The following is a 12,450-nucleotide window of genomic DNA, read 5'->3' on the forward strand; positions in this document are numbered from 1 at the left end:
ATGGACATTTCTTACTTCTCGAGTAATTAATAGTTCATTACTGCATCATCCGAGCTGTGCCTATTTTTATAAAGAAGAAAATCGATCACAACACACAGTAGCGATGTAATTACTTTCTTGAAGATACGATCGTAATTGACCTATCTAACCACTTTCGCTCGATTTAACCGACGTACTTTACACATCGACCGACGTCAAGAATGTGTCTAATTTTCAAGTAAATAGCCCGAAAAAAATTCAATTACCTATCCTAGACGTTGACTTACACCGAATTCTGTGTCGAAGATTTGATTTGAATCATCTGCGACTGCAGTCATGTAATAAATACTTCATACATTGTCATCTCAACGCAAAATGACAATGTAGCGTCAATAATTAATTCACTTTGTAGAAGCTGTCATAAAAAAAAAAAACCGAACGGTAACTATCAAATGTAGAATGGTAAGTTAGTAAGTGAGTTATTTCCACACTTACATCGCAAGAATGAAAAAGATGTTTTCAATTTTCAAAAAGTGGTAACAAAAATTTTTGCTATTGCACGACTAACCAATAATAATTAAGAGCTCATAGCAACGTTACAATCTCAAGACTCTGTGTAGTGAATACATAAAAAATCCCATTTTAGCGAGTTAATAATTCCTTACTGCACACCTTAAAATCTTAGCAATAATCTAGATTCATTATCTGTAAGGTGATATAGATTGAAGTATTTAGCGTTAGAATTTGAGAATTCCAGCAAACCGATACATTTCAGATATTGGTGGCAAGCGACGTGCTTTCTTATACCCTACGATAATCAATTTTAAACTAATTATACTACTATAGATATGATGAAGTAACGTCATTGAAAAATAAACTCAAGTCACTTTTGAGATTCATACAAATTCAAAGAGAGTAATCATAGAGGTTGAAGATATCTCGAGAAAATATCTTGATGACTCAACTATGCTATACTGCATTTGACCTGTCTTTTGATGTAAAATCGCATCGCTGTCAGTATCCATTACCCGCTGCTTCTGATAGTTAGACACGGTCAAGGTAAGAGCAGTTGTCATAAGGAATCGGGTCAACCTCTGCTTAGGATTTAGATCGGCAATCTCTAATTGAGCGGAAAAAAAATTCCCACCTGATCATCACAGAAATTTTTCAATGCTCCAACTGTGAATAGAAAAAAATAAAAAAATTACTCAATCAAACCAACAACTATACAACATTTTTCAGAAGCAAAATTAGCAACCAGTCGTTCTTTGTTTATATGAATCACAACCTCTGTACTAATTTGTCGGATCCGACTAGGTAAAGCCTAAAATAATCTAAATCTAAGCTATAGCTTACGAAATTCTACGATGACTGGTTATACTATAAGAATATTTAGCTATGAAAGGTGACGCTGCATGAATCCAGATGTTTAAGTGATTATTAAATACTTTCAACAGATTCTTCAAGTTCTTTATTTCGAAGCTAGTTCTGGTTCGATATTACAATGCTGGTAAAAAGGTAACTCTTCGTAGCAACATCAATGAATTACACAAACCACCTGATAAAATCAACCGTACTTTGGTTCGTATGAGGAAGAATTTTTACCACTTTCATTTGCTGGGAGCCTGTGTAATATTTTTCAATGGTCAATAAAAATTTACTTTCTTTGGACCCTGTTTCATAAAAGACGACAAACATTAGTAATGATGCTAACAAGGTGACCTTCGCTGCTTAGATATCATTACCATTCCACTAATTTTTTGTCATATGAGTTTATAAAATATTCCCCGCATATACCAAGGTCATCTGAAAATTCTTCTACTGTTGTAAAACAAAATTGGATACAGCCATTTTTTACAGTTTCACTTTTGAATGGTAAACAAAATGTTTAGAGCAGCAATTTGTCAAAAGAACTAGCGCTTTTGAATTATTCATATCAGTCGAAGGAAAAAGGTACAAAAGGTAAATAAGAAATATTTGTCAACAAACCAGACTGTCACAGTTAGTCAAGGTGCGAACGTGAGTAAATTTTTTCTTAAATTGGTGCAGATCTCTTAGAAAACTGGTCTAATTGAAAACTTGATGTACAAATTGCACAGTCTGAAATTGAAATAAAGTTTTAGGGTGTGTCGGGTAATTGCAGCAAAGAAAACTGACTTGCTAGTCACTTCGCCTGATACAGCGAAACTCAACGGATAACCGGACTTGCGAGTAAACCAGCAATGAAATAATTACCGAGATACTATTCTAGTCAATCCATCTGACAGGTGAGTATGAGTCGATTATCACAACGACAACGGCAAGGCTGTTGTCACATGACCCTAATGACTAATGAGGATCACTAGCTTGCCATTAAACCGAGTACACCGAAAAACGCGAAACGAAACTGAAAGCATCGCTACGCTTGGTGGAGGGTTACCACTGACCACAGAACCGAACGCATGTGAATACGCACAGATGATTCCAGATTGTGAAACTGCGTGCAGGTAACAAGACGATTGTCTAATCTGTCAATAGAATTCGAAGACAAATAGAGGTGAATTTCGGTGTCAGGAGTCGTCGACGGTCTGCCAATAACCCGGTTAGTCGTCGACGACACGCTCCGGGTTCGCCGGGGAGTCTCGGACCACGGGAGAGCCGGGGTCGATCACGGAGACGGGAAAAGTACGATATTCGCCGGGTCATCGCGAGGATTAACCGCGATCATCGGGATTCGCGGTTCGGCTCGGCCCGTTCGCCGTCGATCGTTCCCTGGTAGCAGGCACAGATCTTTTAATTGCGGCCGTTTGACTCGCGGACGGAACGTGCAACGCGCGGACAACACGCCCGCCGCACTCTCGGGCCCGTCGGGGAGCATCCCGAGGTCGGCAATTATCTCTACGTTTAATAAATACCTCGTTTTTCTGCGAGCCCCGAAATCTCCTCCTTGTTGTCGGCCATCTTAGCACCAGTCACTGACCACAATGCACTATGGGTAAAAACAAACACCAACTTCTCGCAGTGGCGGCCACTCACGGCGGCGGATGATAGACTGGATAGACTCCCGTCTGACCGTAGATCGCGATACGTAGAGCGCCTGTGGCGCCACCTCACGTATTGTTACGGAACTGATAGATCAAGAAACGTGACGTCATCCAGGGCTGTGTCAATGCCCGCCGGGGCCCTTCGGCAGCACTTCGGAATTACATATTGTTGAAACATTACTCAAGTCAAGATTCTCACCAAAAGGATTGAAAATTGTGAACTGATTCGATCATAAGAAATGTTCTGATATTATAATATATATAACTATATTAGTATATTATGAAATTTTCTTTCATCAGATACTCGGATTGTGCGTTTATTATTCCAACTTTTGGAAAGGAGAGGTTTGGATGAAGCTGCTGATTGGCTGATTTTTCAAGACTGATCAATCAGATGAATCTTTGAGTTCTTTCATTTTCAAAATGTGGCAGATAAAACACACCACAAAGTGTTCGTAGGGTTCGGACCGTTTTCGTGGGCAATTCATCGTTATTATTATTATTATTATTATTATTATTATTATTATTATTATTATTATGAACTTGCGCTGCCACTGGTCGCCTTGTACTAAAATATAGTAATACTGGATGCGCACCGCGTAGAAAGGGCGTGTTGCCGGTCTATCCCCACTACCACGTATATCCCCACGCAAAGGTTGAACAAAGATAGAAATGTACTTCCCATTGGTAAAAGAAAGATGGAGCCATCCCAGCTCTATCTCCTTCGTACCCAATCAATAATGAGTATCTGAGAAAGACAGAATCCTCCCAATCTTCTATCTTTCTCGGCGGCACTCTTTCTGGCCAGCGTTCCAGTATTACTATATTTCAGTATCGACCTAGCGCTGGCTGCAGTGGCTGCTGTTGCCGGCTGTTGAATTCCAGAATACTTTACCCCACGGACTTACTTTCATTTACTTTACCCCAAGCCGCCATCGACGTTGGTGTACCGTTGAACGGAAAGTTTGTAGCAGTTCAGTCCGCAAGTTTGAACCGCGTTTTACGGAGGATTCCGGCATCGCAAATTCCATTTTTTGTTTATACAATCGAACTGAGGCCTCATCATGAGCGAACGGGAAGTTGTGATCGTCTCAGCAGTGAGAACGCCGATAGGTAATAATTTACAATTCACGGTTAATCATCAACGGCCGGGTATAAATTCAGTATTTGAATAAATTTCAATGTCAATTTTCGGTTTTTTCTTAACCAAACGATGTTACATCCTTTTGTACGCGTGAATTAAACATCTCGCGCTAACGCTATGCGCACACACGAATTCCATGTCACATCTTCTATATTGGACCTAATTTCAGATCCCGTTAATACCCTACTCATCCTAATACGACTTCTAAGTTTCAAAACGCGTTTCCAACTTCACGTCACACCGACCCCGTTGGCTGAAGGATATACTGCAAGTCAGCGCCATTGCTATATGACTTAAACATGACTTATATTCTGCCATTTTTCACTTAATTTACTCGTCGTGTATAAGTACAATTTTAACAATGTACATATACTCTGTCCAGTAAGAGCTGATAACAATGGGTCGATGATAGAGAAATAACGCAACAGTGAGCACATAGCGCGAAAACTAGGAAATGACAATACGTTTTTATATGCAAACAAATTATATTTACTTCGTTATATGACATATAATATTGTTCAATTGCAGAGATAATAAATTTAAAAAAATACCTAATTCCAGAAATTCGAGCTGCAAATTTTGAAACTCAAGAAGTATATATAATTTTTATTTGTTACATTTAGCATTCTATTCAGCTCCGGATGTTCCCATACTTTTTTTTTAACGAAGCTAAAATAATGTATGAAGACGATATATCATTTTTTTTTTTAAATTTACATTTAAAATAATGTAATTTATAAAAAAAAAATTGAATAAATTCAACATCAGTATTTGAATATGTATGTCAAGCAATAGAGGTAGGCTTGCCGAGTAAAAGGCACTTGATTAATCAAAAACTCATCAATGTGGCATTAGATTATGTGAATGTCCATATATGTTAATCATTTATCTCGTTAGTCTTATAAATATGTTTATAAATTCAAAGGATCGTTTGGTGGATCTTTGTCTACATTAAAAGCATCGGATTTGGGAAGCATTGTAATCAAGGCGAGCTTGAAAAGAGCTAATTTGCAACCAGATGATGTTTCTGAAGTAATAATGGGACAGGTATATGTGTATATATGTATCTACTAATAAATTATATAATATAATTAATAATCAACATCACTATAAATTTCCACATGAAAAACAAATAGATTGTAAGTAGCATTTTTTTTCATTGTGTCTTACTTTTCAAACTAAGTTTTAACGTTATAAAATGCAAAAAGTGTGGTTTATGAAAGACATGAAATGTTAATCATTGTTTGGAATTACTTGAAACACCCTTGAATTTCAGCTTATATTTATTTATTTACTTATATATACACGATTTTTTTTGCAGGCATTAACAGCAGCACAGGGTCAGAATCCAGCGAGACAAGCAGCAATAAAGGCAGGCCTGCCTGTATCAGTGCCCGCATATGTAGTCAATATGCTGTGTGGCTCTGGACTTAAGTAAGTTCAGTTGACCTGAAGTTCATTTCAGTCACAACAAAAGTGTTTGAATAGTAATGTGACAAATAGACAGATTACGAAGAAGTAAAATAGAATCTGTAACACTGCTCTCCTTTGAACAGCAACTACAAATTTTGTGACTCCAAAAAGTTTGCTAAAAATAGCAAAAAAGATTTTACTGGATACTGCGTGCTTTTTTCATTTCTATCTTTTTTCATCTTCAGAGCTGTGACAAATGGATATCTCTCCATCAAAGCTGGTGAAAATGAAGTTGTAGTAGCAGGCGGACAGGAATCCATGAGTCAAACTCCACACGCAGTTAACTTGAGGAATGCTGTGAAAATGGGAAACACTGAAATGATAGATACTATGATACACGACGGGCTGACTGATGCGTTTAGCAACATTCACATGGGAGTCACAGGTGCTTTAAGAGATATCAGAAAAGTTGCTTGAGAGCTGGAAAGAATTTTTCTGCTGTACCCTTGATTTGCCAGATAATATTCTCTGATGTGCTTGATTATAAAATATAAACATACGTTCTGTATGTGTGAAAACACTTGGTAATGTAAACACTAAAAAATTGTTTATCTTTCCACCAGCTGAGAATATGGCAAAGAAGTATAAAGTCACCAGACAGGAACAGGATGAGTATGCAGCGAAATCACATCAGAAAACGGAGGCTGCGGTACAATGTAAACGTTTTGATGCTGAAATTGTGTCCGTTACAGTACCTACAAAAAAAGAGTCAGTTGTTGTTTCTAAAGACGAATGTCCCAGAGCTGGACTGACTGCAAAGGATCTTACAAAATTGAATCCAGTTTTCCTCAAGGTATCAAAACACGCAAACGACGGTTGCGAATCATAGATAGAATTGCTCATTCAACTCTCGAAGTCAATCTTCTATTCGTGTAACTCCTTTTTCTCAACTACACCTTCATTCATTGACGAACTTTCCATGCTTCCCAGGAAAACGGTACGGTGACACCTGGGAATGCTTGTGGAATAAACGATGGCGCAGCGGCGGTAGTTTTAATGTCAGCAAAAGCAGCTGAGAACAAAGGACTCCAGGCACTGGCCAGAATAGTAGCAGTTGCCCAAACTGGAGTAGAGCCAACCCTGATGGGAAGTGGACCTATTTCGGCTATCGAGTTGGTGGTTTGTATTTCATGTTCGCTTTCTGAGATCATTGAAGAGTATCATTAGTTTTTCTTTTTTGTCAAATGCTTCGCAAATTTTATTGATCGGAAGAAGGTCAGAATATCACCAAGTAAGTGATGAAGTTTTGTATTTTTTACAGTTGCAAAAAGCCAAGTGGACTGCAGAAGACGTAGATGTGTTTGAAGTGAACGAGGCCTTTGCTGCTCAGGCCCTCGCCTGTGTCAGGACACTTGGACTGAGTAGAGTAAAAGTAAATATGAATGGGGGAGCTATCGCACTTGGCCATCCGATTGGCGCTTCTGGTATGCAAATAGTTTAATTATGTAATTTTATATACCCTAATGTGATGCTTTGCTATTATAACATTTTGTATTTTCTTATTTTTGTAAAAGTGGTCACAGTTTTTTTCAACTACTTCAACTCACCTATATGAATTGTTGCAGGAGCACGAATTCTAGTTACTTTGCTACACGCGCTGAAACACTCTGAATGCCAAAAGGGGGTTGCCTCTCTGTGCATAGGTGGTGGAATGGGTATTGCCATTGCTGTAGAACGATTATAATCTTCAATATCATTAAAACTACTGATATCCTAAATCAAATATGTCACAGTACTACTATCACTGTGCAAAATTCACTTACTTTAACTAGAAAGTTGGAAATAAATATCCTAATTATGGGATATATACCATATATATAGTCGTACAAAATTTAATCAATTATTCTAAATAAGAAAAAATTATCATATTGTTTATTCGTAGACATAATTTCATCGTATGATTGTGCTTCGAAAAAGTATCATATTCGTAATATGTTGGAAATTTATACTTTTAGACCAGTTTTTTTTTTTTACACGATGTTTACTATTTCATGAATATTTTTATTTACATTTCTACAGCATGAGACGCATATAATAATATGCAGTCTGAGAATATTTTTCGTATATTTCATCGCCCTACACATTTTCGGGCAGAAAAAGGGATAGCTAGTAACAATATTAGATGTTATAATATTTTTTTTTTTTCTCAATCGTCCAAAATGACAAGATAGTTAATTTCAGTATATTTTGAAAGTTTTATTTCTTTCCATGTTAAGTTTACCCTTCTCATAGTAGAAACTAATGACAGGTATTTCCATTTCAGTATTTAATGTTGTTTTTTTATGAAGTTAGTTGAGATTTTTTTACTCTTGAATATACAATACGCATTTAATTCTGAGAATTATATTGTATTATATTCATACTATACTGAAAGTTGTATTAAAATGGTAGAATATTTTACATGTTTTCAGTGTGTTATACAAATAATAGAATTTTCGTCACATCCAAAACAAGGTAACAAAAGAGAAATCTAAGTCTTCAGTTAGTAAAAATATGTATTTGCCATGCATTTATAATAAAATCGTCAAAACTTTATTCCCTGTGCTGCTCATAAAATCCCTAAACCAATCTCAAGCTGTACATCTGTCGTGCAATCTCGACCAGCAGGAGCAAAATAACTATCATTGTTATTATTGGTAATCTTTAGAAATTGATCGATTAATGTCACAATTGCGGCATTTAATTTTGTCCTGAATCTTTTGGTACACCATCATTTTGCAAAATTTCTTGCGCAGCTAATAGATCCTCCCGTTGTTTCTGCTGTGCTCTCTTGACTTTCCATGTTCGGTTGGTGCTTTGCACTTCTGTCGGTCTTGCCCGCAGCTTTCTCAGCTGCTCCTCGATAGCAGGGATTATCCGTATCTTTAAAATTAATTTCGAATAACTTTTCAATTATCTGTCCAATAAGAATTTGCAGTGTATGTGCTAATCTCAATGTTTCCATGCCAAATTTGATTATATTGTATGAAACAAGGATCAGGAAGGGTTGTGCATAGATTTTTAAAACGAAAATATAATTTTTTATTGTTTCGATCAACAATGCATCAAAGGCAAATACTCGTCACTATATAAATAAATATTTTATTTATGTACAAGTGTTGCATTACACAACCACGATCTTCAACTTGCTTAAACTGACTTATTTTTATTCATTTATTTCTATACATTAGTACGTAAGTTGTAGGTCTCATATAATTTATATGTAAGCTATTGTTAAAATTATGCGCAGTGTTTCTTTATAATTATTATTATTAATGTTTTTTAGGTTGTTTTATTAGAAAAGAAAAATTTCAAATAATTCCAATTCATTGAGCATCAGTTGTCACAGTTTTAAAATCTTGATTCTTTAATGCTGTTCATCAGTCTGGCAGTGATATTTTTTTTAACCAGCAACAATTGTTTCCGGGCCATATTTTAGTGTAAATTCGAATATTTATTATTGTTTGTGTAAATTGAATAAAAGCTTTAAAAAGAAGAAAAAAACAACACAATCTCCGTAAAAATATAAGCTGTCACAGATTGCTTATAACGTCAAGCTCATCAAAGCGTAACAACGCTCTTTGGCTTTGCAGGATAATACCCGCTTAGTTTTCTGTCCACTTCAAGACCGAAGCTCTTCATTGGAGTGTCTAGAGAATTATTAGCGATAAATTCAACCGATGGTACACATATCTTAGAGTAATTATTTATCACATGACTCCAGAGCGAAGGTGAAACCTTGTTCTTGCTCTCTATGCGAAAGTACGATCCCCAAACTTTAGAGTTTAAAATCTGTTCGTCAGAATGAGACAAACTGTGATCCTGCATCCCTTCTGCAAGCTGTTCCTCAACAACTGCAACCGTATCGCAAAGCGCGTGACATTTCGGTGTGTAGATATCTTGTATCAGGTTGTCTCCGACGTAGAGACAAGAAGGTGAAGTCTTTCCCGTTAGGCTGACGAAAAATTCTTTCAGATCCTTCCAGTTTCCTTGACTATATATACTCCCCCTCTTCAATTCGGATGCGGTCGCAATTTCGCCTTCCAAGTAACCATCCAGCTTGAGGAACGGACGAGAACCAGTGAAGAAGCCCGGCTTCTTAGCGTAACAGACTACAATATCGAATAATGAATTCCAGTCCTTTCCCAGAGCATAAGAGGCAGTAAATTCGGCAAAGTCAGCATTCGAGCCAGTAATAAGATACGTCACTCTGGTCTGCTTGAGATCCTAAATGGAAAAAATTTTCAATAATAAAGTGGGACAAATGCAATGAGCCAAGACACTCTACAAGATGAGAAGTATCTTAAAAATAATTTTGGGTTTCTGTAAACCTAAACTAATTAATGCGATGAAGATTTGGAACCATCAATTTTTTACCCACGACAAAAACTATACGCTTGAGTAGGACTTAGTGGTGATAAGAAAGTTAATCATGATTTGGTATTTCGATGAATCACTCGTGTGCCTAGGCTTTCTATTATGACTCATTTTTAAATATGGTACGGAATTCCAGAAGCTTTCTAATTTCAATATAATGTCTTTGGTTAAAACATATTTTCCGTCAAGTTGTTATTTACATCCTATGGTAGTTATCATTTCAAAAATGACTTATGAGACTCGTAAGATAAAAATTTTCTCAAAACAGTTCGTTATCAGTAAATTAGAGAAAATTGAAGGCAAACCTTTAGCCACGAAATAAGTTTCGGACTGGATCTATGAAGATATTTATCCGGGTTTCCCTTCAGGGAAGGAAAATATCTTCCGTCATCCTTGGCAAAATTTTCTCGATCGAACATGTCGATCAATCCGTCAAGGACGTCGGGCCACACAGTATATTCGCCGGGAGGACTATTTCCGCCGTTATTTTCATCTATTGTGTCGATGGTCTTGGCGAATACAAGGGAAGCTGGCATGTCAAAGTAGTCCAAAAGCGTTCGCATCTGTTCCGACAGCGGGCCATTCCAGGTGACAAGGAGGTCGGAGGTAAAAGCGTCGGTGACATTCCACCGCCGATCGGGGTATACAGCGTCTAGCTCTTCTTCGGAGAGTATTTTTGTCCCGTGACTTGCGCGTAGAATGGTTCCAGTGGGTGAAAAGCGGAGCACGTTTCCCCTGGCAAAGTCGAGAACCAGGCCCTTCTGCATGAAGTCGTAATCTTGGAGAGCGAGCGGTTTGTACAGATACTTTGGATCGTAGCCACGTTTTTCGACGAGAAATTTTGACAAGCACTCGTACTCAAGGGTAACCATATTGGTGACATTGTAGCGAAGGAGGGTGTTGTCCAGGTCGAAGCCGACGCAATCGTAGTCGGAAAATCTGAAGACTCCCATTATTTTTGACGCTTTTGTTGAATGAAGTCTCTTTGCATTTACGTTGGCAATCGGAGCGTGACAGCCTGCATTTATCCTCGTTTTTCTTGTTGTTGTTGTTGCTGTCGGCGCAGTTGTTATTAGCGTTGACAAGCGAGGGAATAAAATTCCAACCGGAACGGCGAGGGCAGAACTACGTGGCGTGGTTGGACGGGAACTCATCGGCGAAAGCGGCGGCAATGAGTTTCCCCCTCTCCAGCTGCTCCATGAATTTGACAGCTGGCTGTATCGTCTGCTACACGGATTGACGATGACGCGGTTAACCTCGATTATTCGGTTGAATTCACTCGCGATAAAGAGGCAGTTTTTCGCACTCGATGTCATTGCCGCAGAATGGTTTTCACGAAGGAATATTCAGCATCCGTGAAACTCAACTGCTGCGAATAAAATGACCGGCGGATTGCGCGAATCCTAAAGTGGCTCAAGGCTGCATACATCAGAGTGCGAGAACTTGAGAACGCGAGGTTATTAATAGGTAGTTTTTTGCAGGGTCGCGGTATCGCCGAGCTGTCAACGCGTTTCGCACCTTTGGACAGCTGACAAGATCTTTTCTCTTGTTTTCCTTCTCTCGAGTTGCGTGCATGTACCACACACATGCGTATAAACGCACCTCTGACACTGGCCTCTACGCGTATCAGTGACATAATGTCACCGACGCGCTCTGTGCGACACAGTCATGTAACAGTCGTGCCGACGTTACATATTAACCATAAATAATACAACTCGAGATACGATACGACGTCGCCACGCAGCGTCGATTGGTCGTAGCCCTAAGCGGGAAATTAAAAATTACAGAATCGCACTCGTCGTTAACACGGGAGTCTGAATCAGAAGATTTTGCTCAACATTCGCATTGAAAGAATCCTATTAATAATAATAACAACGTTCAGAACTATCAAACCTCACGTGTAAAGTGTATTTGATGACTTCCGTTGCGGTTAAAAAATTGCAGATGGTTTTCAAGTATTTGCATTACACTCACCTGCGGCGGGATATGGACGTAGCGTATATTGCGAGCATGTACGAAAAAGATATCGTAGTTGAAAGAGTCGCCCCTCGGATCAACGAAGGTGCATTCTTTCATCACAATGTTCATGTAGCTGCAATAACATAAATCAAAAATGAGGTGACACTTGTTGCTCTCTACCCTCTCGTGAATGAGTTCGATATTTCGTTTCACACTAACCCGTCGACTTGATCAACGAACCCAGTGATACAGGCTTCATTTCGAAAATCTACGGTCGTTCTCTGTCCCTCGACAGCCTTCAACAAAATCGCTAAATTGTTGTGAAAATAGTATCGCTCTTGTTTAGAGATACGCTTGTTGGCGGCCATGTTTCGACAACAAAATGGCTGCAGCTTTACGGCAGCGATTGCAGCGATGTTCGAAATTGACTTGAATTCTAGTATCACGACACGAAATTTGAAATGGACAGCCCCGAAGTTCGGAATTGGAACGATTTCGCAGACAAAAATGAACAAA

General features: G+C 38.3%; 4 protein-coding genes across 7 annotated transcripts in view; 1 reads left to right on the top strand and 3 right to left on the bottom strand.

Annotated features, from left to right (window-relative positions):
* The window catches only part of LOC124219504 (ensconsin), an 80,774-nt gene extending 77,754 nt beyond the window's left edge, over positions 1-3,020 (bottom strand). For 2 of the 4 annotated variants that reach the window (XM_046627156.2, XM_046627150.2), the window contains exon 1: positions 2,874-3,020. In XM_046627156.2, the coding sequence (XP_046483112.1) occupies positions 2,874-2,919 (46 nt within the window). In that variant the 5' untranslated portion in view covers positions 2,920-3,020. The remainder of the gene's footprint in view (positions 1-2,873) is intronic. The other 2 variants (XM_046627146.2, XM_046627149.2) reach the window with 2 other exon arrangements.
* Positions 3,021-3,835: 815 nt separating this feature from the next.
* On the top strand, positions 3,836-8,154 carry Acat2 (Acetyl-CoA acetyltransferase 2). Its single transcript, XM_046627212.2, has 8 exons — positions 3,836-4,115; positions 5,072-5,193; positions 5,468-5,580; positions 5,805-6,004; positions 6,183-6,412; positions 6,550-6,738; positions 6,881-7,043; positions 7,185-8,154. The coding sequence occupies exons 1-8, from the start codon at positions 4,067-4,069 to the stop codon at positions 7,301-7,303; spliced, it is 1,185 nt and encodes a 394-aa protein (XP_046483168.1). The 5' UTR covers positions 3,836-4,066; the 3' UTR covers positions 7,304-8,154.
* On the bottom strand, positions 7,597-12,302 carry LOC124219523 (U7 snRNA-associated Sm-like protein LSm10). Its single transcript, XM_046627219.1, has 3 exons — positions 12,154-12,302; positions 11,950-12,067; positions 7,597-8,481 (listed from the first exon to the last, which is right to left on the bottom strand). The coding sequence occupies exons 1-3, from the start codon at positions 12,300-12,302 to the stop codon at positions 8,299-8,301; spliced, it is 450 nt and encodes a 149-aa protein (XP_046483175.1). The 3' UTR covers positions 7,597-8,298.
* Positions 8,681-11,670, bottom strand: Nt5a (5' nucleotidase A). The gene is made up of 2 exons (XM_046627207.2): positions 10,281-11,670; positions 8,681-9,825 (listed from the first exon to the last, which is right to left on the bottom strand). Exons 1-2 carry the CDS (start codon positions 11,289-11,291, stop codon positions 9,160-9,162), a joined length of 1,677 nt encoding a protein of 558 aa, XP_046483163.1. The 5' UTR covers positions 11,292-11,670; the 3' UTR covers positions 8,681-9,159.
* Positions 12,303-12,450: the final 148 nt, after the last annotated feature.

The sequence above is a fragment of the Neodiprion pinetum genome, chromosome 5, assembly GCF_021155775.2.
Source record: "Neodiprion pinetum isolate iyNeoPine1 chromosome 5, iyNeoPine1.2, whole genome shotgun sequence".
In the NCBI taxonomy this organism is placed as follows: Eukaryota; Metazoa; Arthropoda; class Insecta; order Hymenoptera; family Diprionidae; genus Neodiprion; species Neodiprion pinetum.